Source organism: Tripterygium wilfordii, chromosome 15 (genome assembly GCF_013401445.1).
Source record: "Tripterygium wilfordii isolate XIE 37 chromosome 15, ASM1340144v1, whole genome shotgun sequence".
Lineage (NCBI taxonomy): Eukaryota > Viridiplantae > Streptophyta > Magnoliopsida > Celastrales > Celastraceae > Tripterygium > Tripterygium wilfordii.
The window spans coordinates 12,002,054-12,026,894 of NC_052246.1; the positions used below are offsets into that span (position 1 = coordinate 12,002,054).

Sequence of the window (24,841 nt, forward strand, 5' to 3'; positions counted from 1 at the left end):
TACTGCACTACTTGATTAGATCAAGATACGTGCCTTTAGTATCGTTATTGCTTGTAGGATCCCTGCATATTTTGGCAATAGAAGAAAGAAATACACCAATTCATTACATGACCATACAAGTGACTCTAAGCTCACTTTGGGTTTATCCAATATGTACCAATACAACAGTGTGCAAGGCTATTTTGTTTCTTTCAAAGAATATTGATCTGTCCTTGTGTTTTCCAGTTATCTCCGACAAATCTGTCTACAAAACTTCCAAGGCTCTTGCATTTTATCAGATTGTGAGCAATAGGAATAGCAGGGCACATATCAATGTAGAGAAGCTAAGTAGTGGGTGTCCATGTGCAGAGCTTGGTAGATATGGGTATGTTTCTGGTGGTGGTAGCATGCATTCATCACCATTAAAATAAACTTTCCTTGGAAAAGCCCATCCTTGCTTGAATGTGAAGGTATTCTGGTCCTTCTGTAGAAGCACCTCTGATTGTACACTTCCTAATGGTCCAGCTTCCATTAGCAGGTCATTATAGAATTTCATGCCATAGAACATTCCTGTATCATCTGCACATTCAGAGAAACAATTATGCTGGTGAGAACCAGTAACACCTGCAATCAAAGGAGAACAGTGAACGAATTTATGGGCACTTACTAATGGAACTGTAGGGAACCAGAGGCTTATAATCATAGCTGAAAACTTGTGTTACATTGTTTAGGTTCGGATGCTGGATAGCAAGAGTCCATTGTGAGTAGTTCATCCGGTAATTGAAGTTATTGATTGAAATCTTTGCACGCCAATACTCCTTGTAGTTAACCTTCACATGCCAGTGCACTCGAACGGGGCACATATGGTGTGTGCAGTGCAGTAATGGCGTGCCATCCTTTCGCGGAGTGTTTTTCCCCACCATGTTAAGGATTTTAGAGTCACTCCTGCATCAACACCGTGTATGGTGAGATTAGATTTACCTGTTTAGACTGATTCGGTTTTGTAAATAGTGAGATGTACATGAAAATCAAGTTTACTGGCTTACTGGACACATTTGTTCTTGTTCTCACAACCACAAGCACAGGAGGGACATGGAGTGATTGTCTCATTGTAGAAAGAAGAGAAAGAGACGCAGCAGCTCGGGTGTTTTCTAGCCATGAACTGTGAATAAGTGCAGGTAACATTCCATGTCACTGCATCAAATGTGATCATCAAGGGTTAATTGTCTTTCAATTAAGGATTAGTTTGACGTTGCTTATTTTTGACGTCTTTCTGCTTAATGAAAACAGGAGAACTTACTTAGGGCTTGAGTTTTCCGGCGGCGATCGGTAGTAAGGAAAGTAGTGGGAGGCACAACCTTTGCAGGGCCACAAGTGTACCCGAGTCCCGGACCGAGCAGAGTGACATTCTTGGGAAGTTTGACAGTCTTGTTTGATGTTCCTGCTGACCCAACACTAATCTGAAACTGTGAGACAGCTGCAGAAGGATCTTGACCCCATGATGCTACAACTCCACCTTTGCAGCAGTTTGTGAATTGCTGATTGTATGGGACGCCAGGGAGCAAGTCTACCACTGTTGGTGTTTTCTTGCAACAATGAGGTATGTTTCCTTTGAACTTGGAGCAGTCACCTTGTTCAGTAGCTTGTGCACCCACAATAGACCATATGACTTCTTTCTTAGCCCATGTCCAGCCTAAGGTCCAACCCGGGCTCATGATGTGCCGGTACATTTGGAAATTGTTCATTGTTACAGTAGCCTGGCAAAATAGAAGCGACACACACACACAAAATCATTACATACAAGGAAGAAGTTCTGTTCTGTGATTGTTTGAGATATGCTGATGATAAGAATACTCACTACATAACCATCTGCTGTCCAAGACATTACATCCCATTTGATTGTAATGTTTCCATTTGGATCCAATGGATCATATGCAGCTGCAGAACACAGAACAACAATGTCAAAAGAAGTCGAAAAACGCAGACAATTTAATCGACATATTACAGTTTAAGGTACAAAAATCCATACCTGCATATGAAATCAGTCCCAGAAACAAGAAAAGGATGATATAAACTCTCCTCTCTGCCATTGAATTCTTCCGAGTCGCAATGTCTTGAGCCTTAATGCAGTTGTTCTGCAGCTAAGAAGAAAAAGCCAAAGCTACTGCATATATGTTGTGGAGGATGGCTTACCTACTGGTTGTTAAGTAGTTTTTAGTTATTTCCATGTGTTTCTGTTTTCCAACTTCCCATAACTTGAAGCAATGGTTTGTTGGGAAGTATCTGGAGACTTGAAAGTTGTCTGAGTACAACATCCCACCAGTCTAGATAGTGTAAAAATTCCATCTTTTGAAGAGACAAGCAATAGGTGGCGCTGTCAAGGAAGAGTCAAGGCCAAGTAACACTGAAACAGTTTGTTTGCTTTCGACTTGAATGCTTCATAAACAAAATTTCTAGATTCACAGTGCTGGGCCTACACTATAAGAAGAAGAAGCCCACAATCATTTTGGGTTTGTTGCTTGGATGTGCAGGACTACATGACAACATGGGCTGCACTAGCCTGGCCCAATCCTTGCTATTGAGCTTGTTCTTTGTCTCCACAAAGGCCCAGCTCATCATGACTTAGATAGTTAGATTAGTGTAAAGGCGTGTGTTGGATTATGGATAAGGTATACAGAAATACTTCTTGGAACATTCCAAAGTCAAAATTGACTATCTTCTAGTCAAAGAAAACAAGAGGCTTTAGGCCCATGGTTTTGGCTCAAGTCAGTCAAGTCAAATGTTTTCCCTATTAACAGCCCACAGAAAATTTGTATAGGCCCAAGGATTGCGTTCCAATTTTACTTGAAACTTCCTAGACGACTATTCTAATCCTGTAACACTATATATAAACCATATACAATCAATCTTATACAGAAACCCACATTACATATAACCTTTACCTTCCATCAGAACAACCATCCTCTTCAATTCCAGCAAGTATCAGAACTTGAAATGGGCCGTTGGATTAAACCAGAGGTCAGGATTAGCAGATACGACCACTCCATTTTTATTTATTTATTGAAGAACATTTGAATAATCTCTTCTATGGTCTGTGCAGGTGTACCCATTAATAGCTGCAATGACATTTGTGAGTAGCATGTGTGTATTTCAGCTTACAAGGAACGTATTGCTTAACCCTGATGTCAGGTACATATTTAATATTTCTTTAAGGGTCGTCGACATTGATTCTTATGTCGATGAAAATGCGTCTACAATGTGATAGGAACTGGTCTTTGTTTATAGAACACTCGGTTGGGTTATACCAGACCGATGTGAGATTTTTAGTATCGAAATTAATTTCGCTATATTATATTTTATAAATTTTATGTTTTATGTTTATGTATGTATGTTTTTGCTTTATGGGGGACAGAATCAACAAAGCTCACCGCACCACAGCAGTGCTTGAGAACCATGAAGAAGGACACAAGTATAAAGAGCATAGTCTGCGCAGGTTCCTTCGAACCAGACCTCCTGAAGTCATGCCTTCAATCAATCACTTCTTCTCTCAACAAAAATAGAGACATCCATTCATTCTGTTTGAAAGCAGAACATCATCTTCTTTAATATAAACTGGATTTGTTTATGAACATACACACAAGTACAATTACAACATATGTTTGCTTGTTCTTTCTCTTGTAATTTACCTTTGACTATTAATAAAGCTTCCTTTGTCTTCTATGTTTCTATGGTTTTGGTGATTATATTTTTTTCATAAAAAGAAAATAAAGGAAAAGAGGCAAACGTTGAATATGGGCTAGCACTTTGGGCCGGGCCTGCCTAGACACTCACTAGAGCTGGCCCACTAGCCTCTATTCGGATAAAAAGCCCAAACAAAGATTTTCAAAAAAGCCCACAGAGTGATTATATTTTTTTTCATAAAAAGAAAATAAATGAAGAGAGGCAACCAAAAGATAACCTTGAACATGGGCTAGCACTTTGGGCCCGGCCAGCCTAGAAACCCACTAGAACTGGTCCACTATCCTCTATTCGGATAAAAAGGCCAGACAAAGATTTTCAAAAGCCCAACAGAGTGATTCAATTGTCCTCATAGGACGCTTAGCTTAGCTTAGCTTAGCTTTACAAATTGAAAAATGCTTTGAACTTACTTTTACATATTGAAAAATGCCCTCAATTTATTACCTTCATTTTTATCCTTAATTCTTAAGAACTTTGGAGTCCCTACATGTTTGTTTATAATCAATGGCCATCTCAAATGCCATATGGATTGAGGATAAAATAAGGATCATAAATTAAGGGTTTGTAGTATTGCTCTTACAAATTCATATTTGAAATTCGCATCATCATACTTTAATAATGAAAATAAATATATGAGCGAGGTGGGTGTGACACATATGCTATAGATCTAAATTTAAGTTTTATTTCAGTTAACTTCAAAGGAGCTGACTGGTTGACAAGTCGACGAGATTAACTCTTACAAAAAGCAAACGGTCATAGGTTCAACTCTCACATTCAACAAGTTTCTTTGGAGCCACCCTTAAGGACCAAAAGCTTGTAATTGCCTGGTGCGTATGGGACAAGAAAACTGACGTGCCCAAGGGTGGGTTTGCCTAGTGCATATGGGACAAGAAGACTCACATGCCCAAGGGTTTCTCATGTAAGACGGGATCCAATATAACCATGTCTTGCATGAGTTTCTTGTTAGAAGCGAAAAATAGTGTTCTAGTCTTATTATGTGTTACTCAAGTGGAATATTATGCACAAATGTTGCATACAGCCAGTCATGCTTTGTTGGTTTTGATAAAATTTGGCCCTAATGCTGTCTCATCCTACCAGAAAACCGAATAGTAAAGCCGAAACTGGAAAATTAAGGCTAAAGTACTGTCATTCACTAATCTAATCATATGTTAGAACATTATTGTACACTTCTCTCTTCCTATGACATTATCTCCCTATACTAATTCCCTCTGTACACAATACAAATAATAAATACATCAAAGTCAGTAAGCTGAGACCCTAATGTGCAGTCCATTTGGTGCTTCAACTCTCGGAAACTTCATTAGTTTATCACCCCCAACTTCTTCCCATCTGTGCAGACAAACAAACACACACATTAGCCATTAATTATTCCTCAAAAGAAAACCAAGTAAAGAAAGTGTATTGGGTTTTAGTTTTAAGTTAATAATATACCTGTATTGGGTTACAAAGTAATGAAGAAAAGTAGAGATTTCTGCTATCCCAAGTTCCTTTCCAGGGCACTGCCTTGTGCCCCCACCAAACAAGAAAAAGTAGTTCTGATACTCCAAACTCTTATCCTGCATTAATCAAAAAACTCGGTCCATCAATCAATCATGGACACTTAGTTACTTACAGCTAAAGAGGATTTATGGGTCACTAACTAATTACCATCCATCTCCATGGGTTGAAGGCTAATGGGTCTTGATACAAAAATGGATCATAGTTTATCTCTCTTGTGTAAACGTAGATTCTCCATCCTTTTGGAATCACAAATCCTGCCAAGAAAAAAACAAACAAAAAGAAATTATTTCTACATAATCCCATGATCAAGAAAAGAAAATCATAGATCAAAGTGGGTAAGTGACAACCTAGATTTCATGATTGGCTTCAAAAAAGTAAGAATAAAATCTGTGAAAAATCATTTCTAAGTTTCAACACAAATACCCAGTAAAACCCTTCTTTCTTTCTTTTTTTCCTTTTCTTCAAAAATCTTCCTTTCTTTTCAACAATGATTTTAAACAAAGATATGGGGATTCTGGCCTCTAGCTAAGCTGGCTGGATTGGTAGGTATGCCGTGTAAATCATGACAAGCATAAGGTCCACAGAATAAGATGATCTGTTGTTGCTTCACATTCTCTTTTTCTTAAGAAATAGTTGGCTAGGCAGCAGGCAGCTACAATATATCTTCTTGAGCCCCAAAACTAATCAAAAAAGTTAATATTGTTTATGACAACTCACCATTTATTTCCATATCATGAGTAGTTTTCCTAAAAACCCCATTAACAATTGTTGCTAATCTTGAAGTCTCAAAGATAACCTGCACATTTAAATCATGGTGTCAAAAGTATTGTACTGAACAACAATTACTAACACAAAAAAGTAGAAAAAGATAAGGTTGAAAGTTTGACATTAGTGCATACCGCACGAGTAAACTTCATTGATTTGAGGTCATTCAAGTCAATTGGATCTTCTGGCCTTTTCTTCTCTCTGATTCTCAAATGTTCTTTCTATTGACAAAATTAACATTAATATCAATAACCAATAAGCATCCAACACATTAAGTCCATAAATCCTGTACAAGTTTTTTAACTTTTTTTTTGTTTGTACTTACTCTTAATTCTTGAAGGACTGAGGGATGATCATGGAGATACTTGATTGCCATCATTGATGTAGTTGAAACAGTCTCATAACCAGAGTACAAAATTGTGATTATCTGATCAATAATCTCTTCATCAGTTAGTTTGTATTTGTTATCCTCATCTTTCATTAGCAGACCAAGCATGTCCGGGAGACTCTCTTTAGAGGCTCTTCTCTCTTCTATAAGTTGCCTTAACATATTCACAACATTTTTCCTTGCCTGTACAGCACAGTGAACTTTTGTCAAACACTTGATAAACATACCAGAATAACTCCATGAAAGATACGAAAAAACACTTGCAAATTACATGTAAAGCTCTTCTATAGTTAGACCCAGGAAGGTCAATAGGCAGTGAAAGTGTTCCCAAAACCAGCTTGAAGAATTCTGTCATAAATTCTTGAGCGATTGGCATGGATTCAATGCCAGCAATCTGCTTCAGTGATGAGAGTAAAGCCATCTGTACAAAACCAATGAGAGAACAAATTAGCACAACTTAAAGCATAGAAAAAAGGGAATCAAAACTGGGTTTTGGGTGTTTGACAGACCTCTTTGGTTTTATCTTGAATGTTAATGATTTTGTTATCCCAACTGCTGAGGTGGGTTCTCATGAAGTCATCAATTTTGGGCAAAAGCTGGTCTCTGATCATGGTGGGGCTAATGAGTGCAAGCAATGCCCCTCTCATGTACTTGTGAGTGGAGCCATGAACTGCTGCAATGTTGCATTTCCCCAAAATATCAAGCATGGATTTTGGGTACCCAGGAACCAGACCTTTTGATTCATTCATTAAAATGTATCTATTGAGATCTGGATCCATTGAAACCACTGTTGGACATCCCAATATATGGGTCTTGAAAAAACTCCCATACCTGCTATTTTAAGAAAACAAACATACACAACACAACCCAATTAAACATAACAAAAACAGAGAACCCCCAATATGGACAATGACTGAAATAAATATCAAAATCACACCTTGCTCTCTGGTTTTTAATGAAATTAGGGCCTTGTTTGAGAAACTCAGTAGTCTCTCCAAAGACAGGCCAACCCATAGTACCAGGAGGAAGACTTTTCTTCCTGTATTTGACTTCATTCCATCTCAACAAAGCAGAGCAGATACAGAGCATCATCAACACCAGACCACCAAGAACAACAATGCATACAACAGCCATTGATGATCTGGAAAAAAAGTTCCTTCCTTTCAAGCCCACTTCCACAAAAAAAAATACAGGGTAGTGGTTATGGGCTCACTCCAAAGTGAAGTCAGGCAGAAGTAGCTATATACATATATATAGGCCTCTAAACTACATAGTGAAAGGCACAGTAACAATACCATGCACCCAAGTAGGAAAGGGGACCCTACTCTAATAAACTCCACAAGTAATAAAAGGGTTGTTTTTTTTTCCTCTTTTAACTAAGCCAACCACTTGACCTCAACAAAGATTTGAAGCCTTTCAAATCTTCCTTGTTCAATAATGATTGAATAACACTCAACTACCAACCCCAACCCCAACCATTCAAGATTCTGGACACAAATACTTAACCTAATAACCCTATACACTATTAGGGATTTTCATTTATTATTAAAATTACCAAAGAGCCTTTGTCTTATATAATGGTAAAATATTAGGATTAGAGTAGCTATAGAGGCATGTGATGTGTGAAGTTATGGTGTTGACAAATAATGATGTGAATAGCATTTGGTATAGAAATTGGAATTGGGAAAACCTAATTGAGTTAATAAAAAAGGGTATGTGAGAGAGAGCACATGCAGACCACCCAATTGGATCTAAAAGAAAAGGTAATTCCAAGCCCCAGAGAGTACTTCACACGTTTGTCTAGTGTCAAGTGTCAACAAGTCTGGCTCTCATGGAATTACAATTCCCACTCCAACAGTGTCTCTCTTCTTGGTTACCATGTGAATAAGGAGAGAAAGAGAGAGAGAGAACAGATTTTCTGGTAATCTGGTTCCATCCTAACTATTCAAAAGTGGTTAGGGGGGCTTGAACTGATTTTATCCTGTAGTGTCTTGGAGTGTTTGTTTTTGTCATTGAATTGACACCAATCTCAATAAATTTACAAAATTAGATATATATTGACAAATACAACACCTATGAGAATGAAAATGTGCTTCAAGAGTTCGACTTCCTATTTTCTCTCAAATTATAACATGGTATTGGAGTATATGTTCGATCTCGAAGAAAAAAAAACTTCACCCGTTTAGATCATTTGTTGGGTCTTTCGGACCGACCTCATGTCTCCACCCTATAAAAACTACGACCAATCAATTAATAGCCGACCGTTCTATCACTTACTGAGAAACAACGAGAGCTTAGATCCCATATATTCAACTCCCATTCTCAATGTCTTTATGGACATACCACCTACAAGGTGAGGGCTGCCACAATGACCATAACCCGTGTAGTCTACTTGTTAGACCTTACACAATTGAGTCTTAAAGAACTGAAGAGTGTTAGAATGAAAATATCCTACAATCTCTTAGAAAGCAATGAGTGATATGGCTTATAAGTCAAGCCCAACACCTCAATACTTGAGGGCCCTTTTAATAAGAACAAAATCATGCGAGCCTTAAGCATAAAATGAATAATACCTCAAATTATTTGGGTCAAACTTCTATCCTAGCTCCTTCTTCTGCTTCTCCCTACTTTCTGCGAATTATAACTAACACCATCTCACAAAAAATAACAATTCAGAAACTGAAGTGAATATTTGTCCGGATTTGTGTTGCATGAGATTAAGATGAAAATGCTTGGTTTTATTCAAATCAAATCAAAAGAAAACTCTATATATATTACGTTATTTAATTACATTGAATTTGTTATTTTATTGTCTAATTACATTAACTTTTGTTATTACGTTGTCTTATTATATTGACTTTATTATTACGTTGTCTAATTATATGTTATGACTGGTTATGATTGAATTTGTTAGGGATACGTAACGCCCCCGAAATCAAAAAGTGACTTATGAGATTAAATTACTTTTCAACACACACCCTTTTGGACTAAGTGACTAGACCTTGAAAAATTTACTTGGGTGTATATATATATCTATATATATATATTTTTTTGTGAACACCGACATATACAAATTCTCACTTTATATCTGCGAAATTTACGGAGAATATGCAAAGATTGATAGAAAGATAGACTCATTGATTGATTGATTAAATCCTAATTTGCTCAATTATACTCGCACCAAACCCACCAAGACATGATTAGGACTACATTACATTACATTCCAAAACAAAGCTAGATATTGTTGGCATGATATATTAGACTAGATTGGATTTGCATAGCTAAATGTGAGAGGCGGCGTTGGTTTGGTTCGTACTTTAAATCAAATCCTCAAGATTAAGATTTAAGAGAAGTTGTTATGAGCTTTTATGGCAGCCATTAATGGTGTATATTTTACATAAATTTAGGGTGTAATTGTATAGTAGTACATATATATTGGTTTGTGTGATGATCCTTGGGACATCAAAAGGTGCAACTTGCAAAAAACTGAAACATCAAAGATCAAACTGGTCCTATTAGGGATACTACTTTACCATTAAAGTTTTTGTGGACTAGTTATGAAACTTAAATGTGCTCTTAATGAAAGTTCTGTAGCTACCACCATGTAGAGTCAAAAAGTAGGAACATAGAGCTTGTCTTTGCATTGTTAATTAATAGGAGCAAGTATCTCTTTTTTTGGTTTTCGGGCTTCGACAGTCTTGTAGATCTCAATTTTTTTATCACAACAATAACCTACCCCAAATAATGAGATAGACTCATATGATTTTACATGGATCATTTGGGATCTATAATTTTATATGAATTGTATGCGTTCAATTTATCATTTGCGATAAATGAGATAAAAAAAAGACGTTAGAATACGTAGGGTTTTCGTTTCTCTTTTGGATTCTATTATCCTTTTTTAGATTTTCCAACTACAAAAGGTCCAATTATCCCCATATATGTAAGAAAATATAAAATCAAGCTTAATTAATTAATATAGTTTTAATCAAGCTAAGCATGTCGGCTAGAGTATTGCCCTGCCCTACCCAGCTCACTTCACCCATATTTGAAATACCCTTGCATGGATGGGAGGTTAATGCTTATGGGAATTGATAGAATTCTTGTTTGAGACATTAAACACATAGATAGCTACAGTAATACACGTATTTAAGGTGTGAACTTTATGTCACTCATTGTACTTCCACAGATTTCAGCATTTGGTAGTGAGGGGTTGTTGCCTTGTTGAATCAAACATGTAATATATGTGTGTATATGCATACGCATACGCATAGGCGTAATACCACTTTTACACATCGAAAGATAGTCAGTGTTTAAATTTGTACACCATTGTTTAAAATGTTTCAATTTGATTACTCAACGATAAAAAATTTTCTCGAACAGATTTTCCTACTTTAGGGCTGTCAAACTGCATATGTGACAATCAATATTTGGACAGTCAACGTACCACATGTATAGTTTGATTGTCCCAAAGTGAGAAAATCTACTCGAGAGACCAAGTTGAAACAATTTTATCATTGGATGACCAAATTGAAACATTTTAAACAACAATGTGCAAATTGAAACACTGATTATCTTTCGATGTACAAAAATGATATTAACCCCATATGCATATGTATATATATATATATATGATATATATATATATATATATGCTTTGGGGTCCGTACGGTAGGTGTACAAGCTGATCATTCTCATCAACAATGTTATATATGTATGATGACGATTATGATAATGAGACAGGGCATTGTGTCTTGTAATTTCGATTTTTTTTCTTGCTCTACTCTCAATTTGTTTTTTTGACTTTTTATGTTGAATGTTGATGGGCTTCTTGTCATGACATGGCCATTAAAGTTAGATTGGATGGTGACTACAATAAAAGTGGATCCATTAGAGATCCTTAGAAAATGATTTGACATGCACAAAAAAATATGCAAAATCCCATTTATGTTGTTTTTTTATACTTTATAAATAACAGTACAAGAAATATTGGGTGGTCATCATTTTATATCCAATGCATTTGGGCTAAATATTATAAATCATGACACAATATATATTGTGTGTGTATATGTATATAAATTTGTTCAAAGGGATCTTTGGTTTGATGTGAAACTAATTTCAATATTCAAAAAGAAAGTTTGTCCAAGATGATTAGTAAAAATGTCATTCTTACATCTAACTTGCCCAAAAATTCCCGTGTTGACTTTTGACTATGGAAAAATATTATGGTCATCTGGATTAAATTATATATCCTGTCAATCAAAGTGAAAAGTGCACTAATAAGTTTATTACTTTTTAATTAAAAAGATAAATCAGAGTTAATTAATTAATTAACAAAAATTTAGATGATATTGGATGCAAACTCAAGAGCACTGGACACCCAAAACATCTGAATATTTCTTGTCATTTCATGGGAAAAATGACGTGATTTACACTTTTAAATATCATATATATTCTAAAAAAATAATTGAATTGCCGACAAAGAAGGGTTCCATATAATTCTAGCAAAAGAAAAAAAGAATTAATAATGTTCTAAAAAAAACAAAAACGAGAGATATGGATGTTTGTGATGAAAAGAGAATGAATGACATGATAGCAGTAACACGTTGGGTTCCACTGCAGAGCAAAGAAGATGTGCACGGAACTGCAAGTTTGGACACATATATACGTTTCAAGCTGATATATTATAGATTAATTATACATATATGTTGTGCTATTGTATATATGTATATGTATATCTGTATATATGTATGTATGTATAGAGAGAGTGTGGGAACCACATCGACTTGGAGATCTTAAGTTTGATTTTCATTGGAAACAACACTTTTTGTGGTCACGCATGAAGTTTTGATCCAATTTATCCTATCGTCAAATGAGAAACTTTATGCGTGTATGCCTGATGATGAATCACATGGACTCAGGAGGTTTTGAGTTTGATTTTCACTGCAAATAATATTTTTGTGGTTACACGTTGAACTTTGAAACAACTTATCTTCTTCTCAAATGAAAAAGTTTTACGTGTGTAAACCTGACGGTCAGAGTTAAAGTTGATAATCGAACATTGAAAAGACAAATTTATACGATATCGATCTTTGTGAATATTAAGGTGTGCCCACGCCCACACGAAGGCATGGAGCCACTTCTTTTTGGATTGATTTATAATGAATGAGATAATTAACTGTAAAGTTATGTTGTTGCACGAGGGCTTCTGTCTTGTACTTTTCTGCTGTTATTTTGTCACCATTAATTTTGGTACCTCTTCTTCTTTCTCTCACTATCCCCACCAGGCCACTACTACTATTATGATTATTTCCTTTTGTAATTATTGATCCTCTCTCTCTCTCTCTCTCTCTCCCCCTCCTAAAAACTCCCGTGTGCATGCACGTGCATGTCAGCTGTTCTTAGATAAGGTGGGGTGTTGACATCTGTGTTCTCCCTCAATTATATATCCTACACATAATAATACTTGTGTATGGATATAGAGAGAGGTGAGCAAGTTTCGAATCGGCTGAACAGAATCAAATCGAATTTTTAAGTTTGGCTCGGTCAGTGGCTTTCTTAGAAAAAATAGTTCGGTGGTTAATTAACGAAACATGATCCCTCATACAAAACAATCATCAATCTTTCTACCTCTCGCCTACATTCAATGAAATGTGCCATCATATGAATCTTGAACCAGTATCTATTCTTACTCTTGTCTTATCAATCACGCTAAGCCCTAATTCAAAACCTTAAAAGACATTAAAGTTATAGATCTGTCTGTATATACTATAATCCCACAGAACACATCATCTGCCGATGTGGTTGATCGAAGTGCATGGCATCCCTCCAATCTACCATGATATACATATATATAAGTTGATAATTTACTGAAACTAAGAATACACAATATCATCATCTTGTAAGAATACCAAGTATAAATCATGCATGATAACGCTTATGATTGACTGATTGACTGTCACAATCGACGATGATTAGGCGATGGTGATATATATATATATATATACACAATCCTATCCAAATTGTCAATTTTCTTACGTAAGTATAGGGTCATGTGTGAAAGCCTAATCCCTTGTCAAACATGCACACATGCACGAATGCATGCATGTGTGGTGACATTTGGCTTGGGCTACTAATGATCAATAATTATGGATGCTTGTCCTTTTAGAGATATCAATGCCATCTCTCTTCATCTATATCTATCAAATTACGTACACAAAGTTGATATATAGTTGTAAATATTAAGCCAAATTTCATAAATAGTAGTAGTCTCAATCCATCACCCTTACTCCAATAACTTCAAAACCAATCTAAATAAAGCTGCCGACTCTTCCAGGGTATAAAAAAAATTAAATTTTGAACGAAAATAAAAAGAAATAAATGGAGATATCTGATAATACAGTAATTGGATGGATATGTATATATATATATATATATAGTAAAGGAGGGATAGGAAGGAGTCTTCTTGGAAGACACAAACAGAGTAGCCAACTTCCAAAAGAAATTAAATATAAAAAAGAAAAGAAAAATGAAGAAGATTAAAGAATGTCAGTGTATGGTTTGTCTTGATATGCTTGACGTCTTATTCCCTCGGGGGGTGGGGGTGGTTCTGGGTACATGATTGACTGCACGTGTGGGTACTAGTGTCCACGTGCACACGTCATGATGTTGATTGATTTCTCCTCCTTCTCTTTCTCCATCCCTTCGATTAAATTTCCCAACTTCCCATTCCCCCCTAAGTTATTTATTTTCCAACTACGTGTTGTGGTAGCTCGTTGGATAAAACATCGAGACGACACCGTTTGAATCAATAATACAAAAGTGCGTTTTGTTTCATCTTGATGAATTAATGCAATGCATGCAGTAAAGCTCTGAATTGAAACAAAAATGGGATAAAGAGAGTTTTTGCAGAGGGGGGAATTCACGTGTGTTTGTCCATTGCTGTGCTCGATATCCAATGAACAACAGTAACTTAATCATCTCTTCTTTCTATCACCATTCACCATGACATGACATCACCGAATTAATATTATTTGATCCTCCTTTGTTCAAAGTGGAAAAACTGTGTCTCATTAATCACATCATGATTCCATCAAACCCACAATTGGAAATCGATTAATCACATCATGTTTCATCATGTTCCTTTCCATTATGTCCACAGTGAATGCTATTTGGAGTGTTTGAAATGAAGCTTTCTCCATAAATGGAGGTACTAAACCTCTACAATAGATGGAATTTGACTAATCAGAATTTGGAGAAAGTTTGCAGCTATTTCGTATTTGGAGTAGAGTATTGGTGGTTCAAGAGCCATCACTATCCCTGTGGATGCCTATTTCTGTTTCAAACTATTTAGTTTTCCACAAAATTCATTTTTTCTATATTTATGTTTGTCATGTAGGACTACTTACACCGCTATGTGGGATTGAAAAAACATGGGTTTAAGCATAGGTTTACTCTTAGTCTTACATTTTCGGCTCGTACTATGGTATATTTTGATTTAGTTAATGAAGTTTATATTGTGTATAAATATATTAAATTCATGTTTAATTACGTTCATTATGTCAGTAATTAGTGAATCAAGAGGTTATGAAGAATGTTGATCTTTTCTTTATGGAAAAGTTAATTAATTTAGAGGTTTACATTTCTCATTATGATGATACTAATTAAACATACTTTTCCATCTCCTTAGATGGGTCAACTATTAAAAAATCCCTAAAAGTGCAACCATCACACAAAGGGGGTGGATAAACAACCATTATAGTCTAAACTGTTAGAAAATCAATCTCACACACTATAAATTAATATTATATGTTTTGGAGCTGAGCCCATATGATTTTATTCTCTCGCCTATGGTGTTTAAGCCTATAAAAGGTCTTAGTTGTGTGAGAGGGAATTGATCGTTACTTATAAATCACTCAGTTGAATTATGTTAGTTCCATGTGGGATTTTTCGTCTCTTGACACAAACTCTCCTAGAAATTAATTCTCTCTGTATGAAAACCGACACACACATATCTATATATATGTACATATACACACACGTACATGTATAAATATACATACACACACATATATAAATATATAGGTATAAATATTGATATATATAAGTTGGAGATCGACTATGATGATTCAAGTGAATATATATACAAGACATCGCCACAAGTGAGTGCTTACATTTTGCAAAAAAAGAATCTTCCAACTTTTAGTTAGGCTCCACTGCATCTGCAAAAAACCCACCCCACCATGTGTATTAAGGTCCCATTTCAATTTGTTTTTGATACCTCCCCCCCCCCCCCCCCCCCCCCCCCCCACCCCAAGTGCTTGTCTTTGCTGTTGTTTCTTTCATTCTATCTTTTTTTTTTAAGCAAAATCTTCTTTCTTTCTATTTTTTTTCCCTTCTCACACACTCTAATGTAATGCCCACATCAGGTAGCACCTTACGTTAGAAAAAACAACTTAAGAGAGGATATATACAGTACCCCTCAAAGGCCAAAACCCATGTGATCTGGTGCCTTTGCTTGGCCACAATGACCATGTAATTCATAACCTCTCCCTCTCTTTCCCTTGTGAGTGGGCCTCTACACATTAATATTATTACTAGCAAACAACAACAACAACAATATATAGAAATTGATTGACAGTACTGATCACTCACTCCTCCCCCACCCCCCTCGTGGGTATATCGATCCTAATCGTCCTAATTGGTAGTAATGATTTAGGCCAACTCCATCATCAATGAAGTCTAAATGACAAGCTTTATTTTATGTGTACTATATATGTATATATTTGTATTCATGATATTCTTATGCACCAATAACATGCTGCCCATTATCCCTTGCAGGGATTGAGTAGCATCGAAGAATGCAATATTAGGTTAATCATATATACAGTTGTGATATGATTCATTGATTAAGAATGTGATTGTTAATTGGATGGATTCTATAATTTGTTTGCTTTGAAATACTTTGTGGATATCTTACGATAGCGAGCATGTGTTAGATACCCACCCACATGCCACACACACACCCACACACGCACAACATCACTATATATATATGTTTATGTGAGCAAGAATACTTATTAGTTCTTAATTAATTAGTGATTAATTATTGTTAGGGTTTGTATTTAGTCTTCAACGCTGCAGAGATCTGTGTTTGACTAGCTAGTAATAGATTTTATTAATGAATGCTCTAATTGGCTAGCTAGCTAGCTAGACTGTTGTCATCATTTTGACTATTTGACTTTTGTAATGGTTTTGCATGTGGTCAAAAAGCATTTTAACTCTTTTGTTAATTTCAATAACTATCTATATATGATTTGAAGTCTATGTTCTTCATACATGAATCCTAATTTAAGTAATACAACTACTGGTCAAACAAACCCATGAGAATGTACAGGATGTATAGGCGTTGGATATTTGGTTCCCAAGATTTGAAGAATAATAACCACGTATATGGATGTATACGTATATATATATACTTACATTGTATTTACATGCATGTTCACATATGTAACCCACTTTGTTATTTACGTCAAAAGTAAGTTTTGGTTGCAAATACTGAAGTAGTACGATGCACTATAAGACCACCCCAATAATTGATATTATTGTGCTTATAATATATATGAACCGAGGAATTCATATTAATATACACACACATATATATAATATATATGAACAGAGTTCGTACTTATCACTTATGTATGTATATATGCCCTACAGTTTAGTTTAGGCCCAATATGTCGGTGCATCACAACATAATACGTATATATAGAAAACAAAGTAACCCATTTTCAGGGCTTGATCGCTTTATAATGGAAGCACATTTATAATTATAATTTTAAAGTCTTTCGAATAATGATAATGGTGTGATGGCTATCTTTGTACATATTATATATATATATATATATATATATATATTCATGCATAATGGGTTGCATTAGTACCCCATCTCACATGCACCATGCCAATACTAAAATCTGCACTCAAATTATTAAACAAACTATTGGTTCTACAAAATCCAACTTCTTCAAACCTTAGGATTCCACTTTGAAATTCACACAAATTAATTTCTTTCAATTGTTTACAAGATCTGTGTGAAATGGATATGAACAAGAAAAAGACAAAATTGACCGTGGATTCATTGAAAACCATGAACTTGATTTGACTATTTTTAACTGCGTAATTAATCTGTTGTTTAAGCTATTGTTGGTTGTTCCACATGCACCGAAAGAATTTTTGTCAGAGTTAGAAATAAACAAACCTATTACCATGGGGGATGGGGCCTTGAGCATGCCATATAAGTTGAACCCATGGGCTTCACACTAAGGCAAGGCCCGGCCCATTAAGTCTGCTATGGGCTTAAAAGAAAGGCTTTTATGAACCAAAACCAGGATCAAATGAGCTTGTGGCCACGCTATGTCCAAGCCCAGCCCACTATTTAAATTGGTAATTCATTTTATTTATACTTCAATACAATTCAGTGATTCACCACATATACACTTTGGCTTCACAAGATTATTACACCAAGTACTAATTTCTGTAAGCTTTCATCACACAGCAGTGCAGGCTCCTGAAGTTGCTCCACACTGCAAGAATAAGAACAAAAAAATATGCATTTATATTTGTCAAAAACAAAAATAACCCTGTATCGGGCCTGGCCTTTTGTTGGGCTCGGAACAACTTAGAAGCACAAGATTGGACCCTTGCTGCTCAAGCCCATTTGTGTATATTGGATTTGAACCAGGCCCATGAAAAACTTGACAGAGCGACAGACATTTTGTAGCTTACCATACAAGCATGGATGTCATCACAACCACATAAGAGCTTCCCATTCAGGGTGTCTACTGCCTGAAATGCTCCTCCTCCTCCACTTTTCTGTATTCCAATGTCAAAAGCATTATATATATATATATAGATACACACACACACATGAGAAATACAGATAACAAGCTTACATTGCTATTACAATCATACATACCTTGTAGAAATCAACAGCAACAAAATTAGCCCATCGGTTGCCAGCAGCACCATAGCAAGTGCGAAGCATGTTAATAAGAGCTCCAGTGTTATCACCACAAGAGATTTGCTTAAATGGAACGGACCTGAAGAAATTCACCAACACTAATTTTTTAGTCATGTCATTAAGTGGAGACGATTCTCCTCTATTAAAGCATTTCCCTTCATCCATTCCTCCATTCCCATCTGCAAAACAACATTTTTACATGAATTGTGTACAAAAAATAAAAAATTTGCGCAAATGAAATCAAAACCATCAGCTGTCTGTCTTCGTCTTACACATATTTTCGACCATGTAGTTCCACTGATAAGCAATTCCTTCAGCGGCTTCCTTGTATTGCTTTGAAGTGAAAACAAGGAGCCTTTGGTTTTTAAGGAGCATGTCCCTAAATGATGGCCAATCATCACCATTTTTGGGCATGTTTGCTACTGGGAACCAGTATTTCATCAAACCAGCATCACTGAAGACTTTCGGCAATGCATTTGCAGTTTTAACATAGTCTTCCAAAATCAGTGTAACGATTTCAGCGGGATTTGTTGATAAGAAAGCTTCAAAGTCTTTCAGTGTGTCTATCAATGGTCGCTGACAATATATGCACACGTACGAGGTCGTTTCATTTTGTCAGAAAATTTTACAAAATACCCAGAAAAGCTTTGAATATTCACAGGGCAAATTTTCTTACAAACTTATTAGTGGCATCGCATTTCCCACCAGGTGCATGGCACAACCAGAGAGATCCATCGAATTCATATGTATCGAGCATGAAGCCTCGGACCCCATTCTGTTATAGGCCATGGCATGATTATATTAAATGAAAATTCTGATAATGTATGTGTAAGTAACCAGATCAGAAAGTGCTTAAACATATATAATCTTACATTTAGCTGGTCTGCGACACTATCTTCTTGGTTTGAAAATGTGAGCTTAATTCCTCCCTCAATAGCAAAAGCATTGTGTGTCATCAGAAATGCATATTTGTTGAAAGGCAGAGAATCATTCTGTCAAGAAAGCTTGAACAACTGAATCAATTCAACATTAAACATGACTCTTTTACATGACATCATCAAATAGTAGGCTAATCGATTTTGAGTGATAAAAACAGGGGAAACAGAGGAGAAAGAGAGGGTACCATCATCTTGAATAGATCTGTAGCGACTGATCTAACACATCTAGAACCTTCTGCCAGTGGTAGGCAAGCAGAACAATGGAGCCCAGCTTCACAATCTTCATCCTTGCCGCAACCGTCAAGTAACTTCACACAGCAAGGAGAATAACTTGTAGTAAAGCCCAAGAAACAAAACTTCAAACAAAAAAAATAATTAAAGATTGATACCCGGCACTGTCCATCAGAGCAAGCTAAGGCAACAGTGACAAGAACTGAAGCTAAGATTAGAAACCCATAAAGACCCATTTAGACACTGAAGAGAAGATTGGTTTTTGTTTGTGATGGAGGAGCGACACGGGATGGAGATATATGCCCAGAGAGACGTAATTGCATGGAAGAACAATGTGGATTCTCTCTGCTTTGGCTGAGAAAACAAAGGAAATTTCCCATGAAACAAAAGTAAACCCACACGAAGAAATAGATAGCGATGGCCGATGGGGATGTACAATACCATCTTTCTTCCATTTATACTAAAGCCTGATGCCTCCAAAAGCAACAAAACGAGAAGAAATTAAAAAAAAAGAAGAAGAAGTTTTTTCTTTTATTTTTCTTCTATTTATTACAATTAAAGGAAGTCTGGACAAGTGTAAGTATATGCGGGGCGTATCTAGGAAACTACACTATGCTATAGTCCTCAAAATACTATTGTTTTAATGTCAGCTCATTCCATTATCATTTTCTGATTCCGACCTTGGGTATATGTCTCTTAAAAGATTGAATACTAGTGGAAGGGCATGGTTAGTCAAATTCTCTGCTCCTTTAATCCTAGTTCTTGTTGTTTACATTAAGTCGATTGAATACTAATGAAAGAGCATGGCTAGTCGAATTATTCGCTCCTTTAATACTAGCTCTTGTTATTTACATTAAGTCGATTGAATACTAGTGAAAGAGCATGCCTAGTCGAATTCTTCGCTCCTTTAATACTAGTTTTTGTTGTTTACATTAAGTCGATTTTAAGTTTTAACAAAGTCAAGACAATTTTTTAGAGCTTTAAAAGGAGAAAGGAGCCAAATTTTGTGATGATGTCAATGAATAATGATGGAAAAGAAGAGAAAAAAAGGTTTGTTTTGAAATCTTTATAGCCACATAATCCAAAATTGTTGACACATTTCAAGAGCATAATCTTTTTTTTTTTTTTCATATTTCATAAACATTAAAGAACAACAAAATTTCAACAAAGTAAGTTCAAATATTTGATTGAAACTGTAACATTATATTATCAATATTATTATACATTATATTTGCTAATATTTTTTATGTTACTGTTTTTAATGTTACTGTTTGAAACAATAATGTCTCCCTACTGATCATGCCATTTTTGTGCTTGGCCTTCCAGTTGCTGATTCCCTCTCTCACCCACTCATTGCTAGTCAAAGTGAGTCTCGATGCTCTTGAATAGACAAGTAACACGATTAATGGTTTACTGGCTTTATTTAGCCACATACTCTGATCAGATTCATCCAAGTATGGTGCAAGAATCGCCCCACACCTTGCATGGTATGTGTTCAGCCAATCTCTCTCTCTTCAGGTGTTAATAGGTTCATGTGTTAAGTCCCACATTGATCTGTTAAAACTTAGAAGGAAATCATGTGGTTTATAAGCATGACCCATTTCACTTTTGGGCACAGTTTGGAAAAACAAAACACAAGTGATTTGCGCCCAAGGTGTGAACAATATCTCAAGTAAATTGGACCAAAACTTGCTCACCTCCTTCTACTTCTAACATCTTGTCAAACGGAGCCTGTAAGTTGAATCGCCATGGGCTTCACACTCAGGCCACGCTCGGCCCATTAAGCCTGTAATAGGTTCCAGTGTATTTTCATATACCAATGTCCATTATCATCAATTCCATCTTTATTATTTTACATATACTGGATTCCCTTCTGTTTTCCTTAACACAAGATGTACACCTTGGCTTCACGAGATTATTACACAAGTAGTAATTTCTGTAAGCTTTCATCACACAGCAGTGCAGGCTCCTGAAGTTGCTCCACACTGCAAGAACAAATAAATGCATTTATATTTGTCCAAAAAAGAAAATTCCCCTGAATTGGGCCTGCCCTTTTGTGGGGCTTGAACAACTTAGAAGCACAAGATTGGACCCTTGTTGCTCAAGCCCATTTGAGTATATTGGATTTGAACCAGGCCTATGAAAAACTTAACAGAGCCATAGACATTTTGTAGCTTACCATACAAGCATGGATGTCATCACAACCACATAAGAGCTTCCCATTCAGGGTGTCTACTGCCTGAAATGATCCTCCTCCTCCTCCACTTTTCTGTATTCCAGTATCAAAAGCATTAAAAAGATACAAGAATGTATAATTTTATACTATAAATATGAGAAATTCACTAACAAGCTTACATTACTATTACTATTACAGTCATATATACCTTGTAGAAATCAACAGCAACAAAATTAGCCCATCGGTTGCCGGCAGCACCATAGCAAGTGCGAAGCATGTTAATAAGCTCTCCATTATTATCACCGCATTGGTTTGGAAGAGACCTGAAGAAATTCACCAACACTAACTTTTTAGTCATGTCATTAAGTGGAGACGATTCTCCTCTATTAAAGCATTTCCCTTCAACCATTCCTTCAGACCCATCTGCAAAACAACATTTTACATGAATTCTGTACAAAAAATAAAATTGTTCTTTGCACAATGAAATCAAAACCATCAGCTAAGAGTCTTACACATATTTTCGACCATGTAGTTCCACTGATAAGCAATTCCTTCAGCCGATTCCTTATATTGCTTTGAAGTGAAAACAAGGAGCCTTTGGTTTCTAATGAGCATGTCCCTAACTGATGGCCAATCGTCACCATTTTTGGGCATGTTTGCTACTGGGAACCAGTATTTCATCAAACCAGCATCAATGAAGACTGTCGGCAATGCATTTGCTGTTTGAACATAGTCTTCTAAAATCAGTGTAACAATTTCACCGGGGTTTGCTGATAAAAAAGATTCGAAGTCTTTCAGTGTGTCCATCAATGGTCGCTGGCAATACATGCACATGAGGTCAATTTCTTTTGTCAGAAAATTTTATAAAATACCCAGAAAAGCTTTCAATAATCACAGGGAAAATTTTCTTACAAACTTATTAGTGGCATCGCATTTCCCACCAGGTGCATGGCACAACCATATAGATCCCTCGAATTCATATGTATCGAGCATGAAGCCTCGGACCCCATTCTGTTATAGGCCATGGCATGATTATATTAAAGAATATTCTGATAATGAAAGAGCAAGTAACCAGATCAGAATGTGCTTAAACATATAATCTTACATTTAGCTGGTCTGCGACACTATCTTCTTGGTTGAAAAATGTGAGCTTAAATCCTCCCTCAATAGCGAAAGAATTGTGTGTCGTCAAAAATGCATATTTGTTGAAAGCCAGAGTATCATTCTGTCAAGAAAGGTTGAACAACTGAATCAATTCATCATAAAACATCCCGACCACGTCGTAACAACAATAAAACAATACAACTTCAATTGAACAACTTATGATTAGGTCCCCAATCCTTGAAGTGCTAGTCCCATTCTGCGTTAGCTCCGATATCAAATTTTACCATGTGGGGTTCTATCAAAAACACTAACTAATCAAACATATTTATCAACTCACTCAATAAATCACTCAATATCACACATGGGATTAACACATAAGCTAAGTATACGAAATACATCATGTGAAATTTGGTGGTGGCTTCGTTAGAAACTGCCTAAGTCTTGTTAATTTGTTGATCAATTTCATGTCTCATACATGACATCATCAAATAGTAGACTAATCGATTTTGAGTGATAAAAACAGGGGAAACAGAGGAGAAAGAGAGGGTACCATCATCTTGAACTGATTTGTAGCGACTGATCTAACACATCTCCTACCTTCTGTCAGTGGTAGGCAAGTAGAACAATGGAGCCCAGCTTCACAATCTTCATCCTTGCCGCATTCGTCAAGAAACTTCACACAGCAAGAAGAATCACCATTAAAAAACTTGTAGTAAACCCCAAGAAATCAAAACTTCAAACCAAATTTTTTTTTTTGAGGTTTTGGAAATTAAGGATTCAAACCCGGCATTGTCCATCAGAGCAAGCTGAGGCAACAGTGACAAGAACTGAAGCTAAGATTAGAAACCCATAGAGACCCATTTAGACACTGAAGAGATTGATTTGTTTGTGATGGAGGAGCGACACAGGATGAGGATATATGCCCAGAGAGACGTAATAATTCCATGAAAGGACAATGTGGATTTTCTTTGCTTTGGCTGAGAAAACAAAGGAAACTTCCCATCAAACAAATCCCACACGAAGAAATGGATGGTGATTGATAAGGTCCCCTCCATACCACTGTATCATAAGCTCTGGAGAGTGCTGACCCAAACCCCCTAACAATCTAATAGGTCTAACCAATATTCATGGACGGCCCTACTAGCACGAGCCCATATAGTCTAACACGACTCTACAATCATTTGAGTTCATGGGCCTAACCAGTACATTTAGGCCCAATCCTGAAGTCCATTCTAAGGCCCATATATGACCTTTACATCATTGTTAAGTAATGTAACACACCTTGTCTAGCACTTGCTACTGATATCTTTTGAGTTATTTACTTTACTATTTTTACAATAACTCTTTCCTAAAGCATGAAATAGGTTTCAAAGTATCTTTACTGTAATGGCGCCTGCACAATGGTGTCACCATAGCGAGGGCGCTGGCATGTCCGAGCACCAATTCATGAACTAATTCTCCCGGTAAGGAAGTTTCAACCAATTTAGGTTACAACCGACATTCATGGATGCGACAGACACGGATCCCTAGGTATGACATTCTTTCATGTGAATATATATTCATTAATTGCCGCCCACAATTCTACCCATACTCCAGTCGACACCTGTCACAATCATTTTATATGTTTCTATATTCATATCCTACCTTTTTCCTGTCGACTCTGACACAGTTGAGAAACTTGACTTTCATACTTTTACATAATATCATCCTATCGGCTCAACCCTATCATATGAAAACTTATTGGATATGTTAAGAAGTGATATTTACACTCTCTACAAACACCACTGAACTCCTCATCTTTTTGATGTGGGAGTTCCTATTAGTGAAGGGAACGTACAATACTATTTTTCTTGGACTTATACTAATGCCCTCAAAAGCAATAAAACGATAAGAAATAAAAAAAAAACTATTTTTCTTCTATTTATTACAATTCAAGGTTGAAAATTACAGTTAGGTGACTTGGGTATTAGCTCACAAAT

General features: G+C 36.1%; 5 protein-coding genes across 5 annotated transcripts; 1 reads left to right on the plus strand and 4 right to left on the minus strand.

Annotated features, from left to right (window-relative positions):
• Nucleotides 1–103: 103 nt before the first annotated feature.
• LOC119979899 (COBRA-like protein 4) lies at nt 104–2,845 on the minus strand. The gene is made up of 6 exons (XM_038822521.1): nt 2,009–2,845; nt 1,838–1,917; nt 1,280–1,736; nt 1,026–1,173; nt 647–924; nt 104–558 (listed from the first exon to the last, which is right to left on the minus strand). The coding sequence occupies exons 1-6, from the start codon at nt 2,067–2,069 to the stop codon at nt 275–277; spliced, it is 1,308 nt and encodes a 435-aa protein (XP_038678449.1). The 5' UTR covers nt 2,070–2,845; the 3' UTR covers nt 104–274.
• Nucleotides 2,846–2,851: 6 nt separating this feature from the next.
• On the plus strand, nt 2,852–3,699 carry LOC119979901. Its single transcript, XM_038822523.1, has 3 exons — nt 2,852–2,997; nt 3,080–3,168; nt 3,392–3,699. The coding sequence occupies exons 1-3, from the start codon at nt 2,974–2,976 to the stop codon at nt 3,537–3,539; spliced, it is 261 nt and encodes an 86-aa protein (XP_038678451.1). The 5' UTR covers nt 2,852–2,973; the 3' UTR covers nt 3,540–3,699.
• Nucleotides 3,700–4,557: 858 nt separating this feature from the next.
• On the minus strand, nt 4,558–7,634 carry LOC120017232 (cytochrome P450 85A-like). The gene is made up of 9 exons (XM_038870391.1): nt 7,329–7,634; nt 6,901–7,222; nt 6,663–6,812; nt 6,329–6,574; nt 6,138–6,224; nt 5,956–6,034; nt 5,386–5,492; nt 5,170–5,294; nt 4,558–5,067 (listed from the first exon to the last, which is right to left on the minus strand). The coding sequence occupies exons 1-9, from the start codon at nt 7,523–7,525 to the stop codon at nt 4,980–4,982; spliced, it is 1,401 nt and encodes a 466-aa protein (XP_038726319.1). The 5' UTR covers nt 7,526–7,634; the 3' UTR covers nt 4,558–4,979.
• A 10,218-nt stretch (nt 7,635–17,852) lies between these two features.
• LOC119979908 (PI-PLC X domain-containing protein At5g67130-like) lies at nt 17,853–19,818 on the minus strand. The gene is made up of 8 exons (XM_038822530.1): nt 19,741–19,818; nt 19,537–19,659; nt 19,286–19,405; nt 19,090–19,188; nt 18,686–18,989; nt 18,369–18,592; nt 18,179–18,265; nt 17,853–17,976 (listed from the first exon to the last, which is right to left on the minus strand). Exons 1-8 carry the CDS (start codon nt 19,816–19,818, stop codon nt 17,941–17,943), a joined length of 1,071 nt encoding a protein of 356 aa, XP_038678458.1. The 3' UTR covers nt 17,853–17,940.
• Nucleotides 19,819–21,362: 1,544 nt separating this feature from the next.
• On the minus strand, nt 21,363–23,924 carry LOC120017136 (PI-PLC X domain-containing protein At5g67130-like). The gene is made up of 8 exons (XM_038870237.1): nt 23,646–23,924; nt 23,413–23,535; nt 22,864–22,983; nt 22,671–22,769; nt 22,271–22,574; nt 21,967–22,181; nt 21,762–21,851; nt 21,363–21,567 (listed from the first exon to the last, which is right to left on the minus strand). The coding sequence occupies exons 1-8, from the start codon at nt 23,721–23,723 to the stop codon at nt 21,532–21,534; spliced, it is 1,065 nt and encodes a 354-aa protein (XP_038726165.1). The 5' UTR covers nt 23,724–23,924; the 3' UTR covers nt 21,363–21,531.
• Nucleotides 23,925–24,841: the final 917 nt, after the last annotated feature.

Coding starts and splice junctions, on each gene's coding strand:
- LOC120017232 (XM_038870391.1), bottom strand. CDS start 7,525: ATGGCTGTTGTATGCATTGTTGTTCTTGGTGGTCTGGTGTTGATGATG. Junction 6,813..6,900: donor TTCAAGATAAAACCAAAGAG/GTCTGTCAAACA, acceptor GGTTTTGTACAG/ATGGCTTTACTCTCATCACT. Junction 6,035..6,137: donor CAATGAAGTTTACTCGTGCG/GTATGCACTAAT, acceptor TTAAATGTGCAG/GTTATCTTTGAGACTTCAAG.
- LOC119979901 (XM_038822523.1), top strand. CDS start 2,974: ATGGGCCGTTGGATTAAACCAGAG. Junction 2,998..3,079: donor GCCGTTGGATTAAACCAGAG/GTCAGGATTAGC, acceptor TGGTCTGTGCAG/GTGTACCCATTAATAGCTGC. Junction 3,169..3,391: donor TTGCTTAACCCTGATGTCAG/GTACATATTTAA, acceptor TATGGGGGACAG/AATCAACAAAGCTCACCGCA.
- LOC119979908 (XM_038822530.1), bottom strand. CDS start 19,818: ATGGGTCTTTATGGGTTTCTAATCTTAGCTTCAGTTCTTGTCACTGTT. Junction 19,660..19,740: donor GCTCTGATGGACAGTGCCGG/GTATCAATCTTT, acceptor TGCTGTGTGAAG/TTACTTGACGGTTGCGGCAA. Junction 18,593..18,685: donor CTACATGGTCGAAAATATGT/GTAAGACGAAGA, acceptor GTTGTTTTGCAG/ATGGGAATGGAGGAATGGAT.
- LOC120017136 (XM_038870237.1), bottom strand. CDS start 23,723: ATGGGTCTCTATGGGTTTCTAATCTTAGCTTCAGTTCTTGTCACTGTT. Junction 21,852..21,966: donor TTGCTGTTGATTTCTACAAG/GTATATATGACT, acceptor ACTGGAATACAG/AAAAGTGGAGGAGGAGGAGG. Junction 21,568..21,761: donor ATGACATCCATGCTTGTATG/GTAAGCTACAAA, acceptor TTGTTCTTGCAG/TGTGGAGCAACTTCAGGAGC.
- LOC119979899 (XM_038822521.1), bottom strand. CDS start 2,069: ATGGCAGAGAGGAGAGTTTATATCATCCTTTTCTTGTTTCTGGGACTG. Junction 1,737..1,837: donor GGACAGCAGATGGTTATGTA/GTGAGTATTCTT, acceptor CTATTTTGCCAG/GCTACTGTAACAATGAACAA. Junction 925..1,025: donor AACAAGAACAAATGTGTCCA/GTAAGCCAGTAA, acceptor GTGTTGATGCAG/GAGTGACTCTAAAATCCTTA.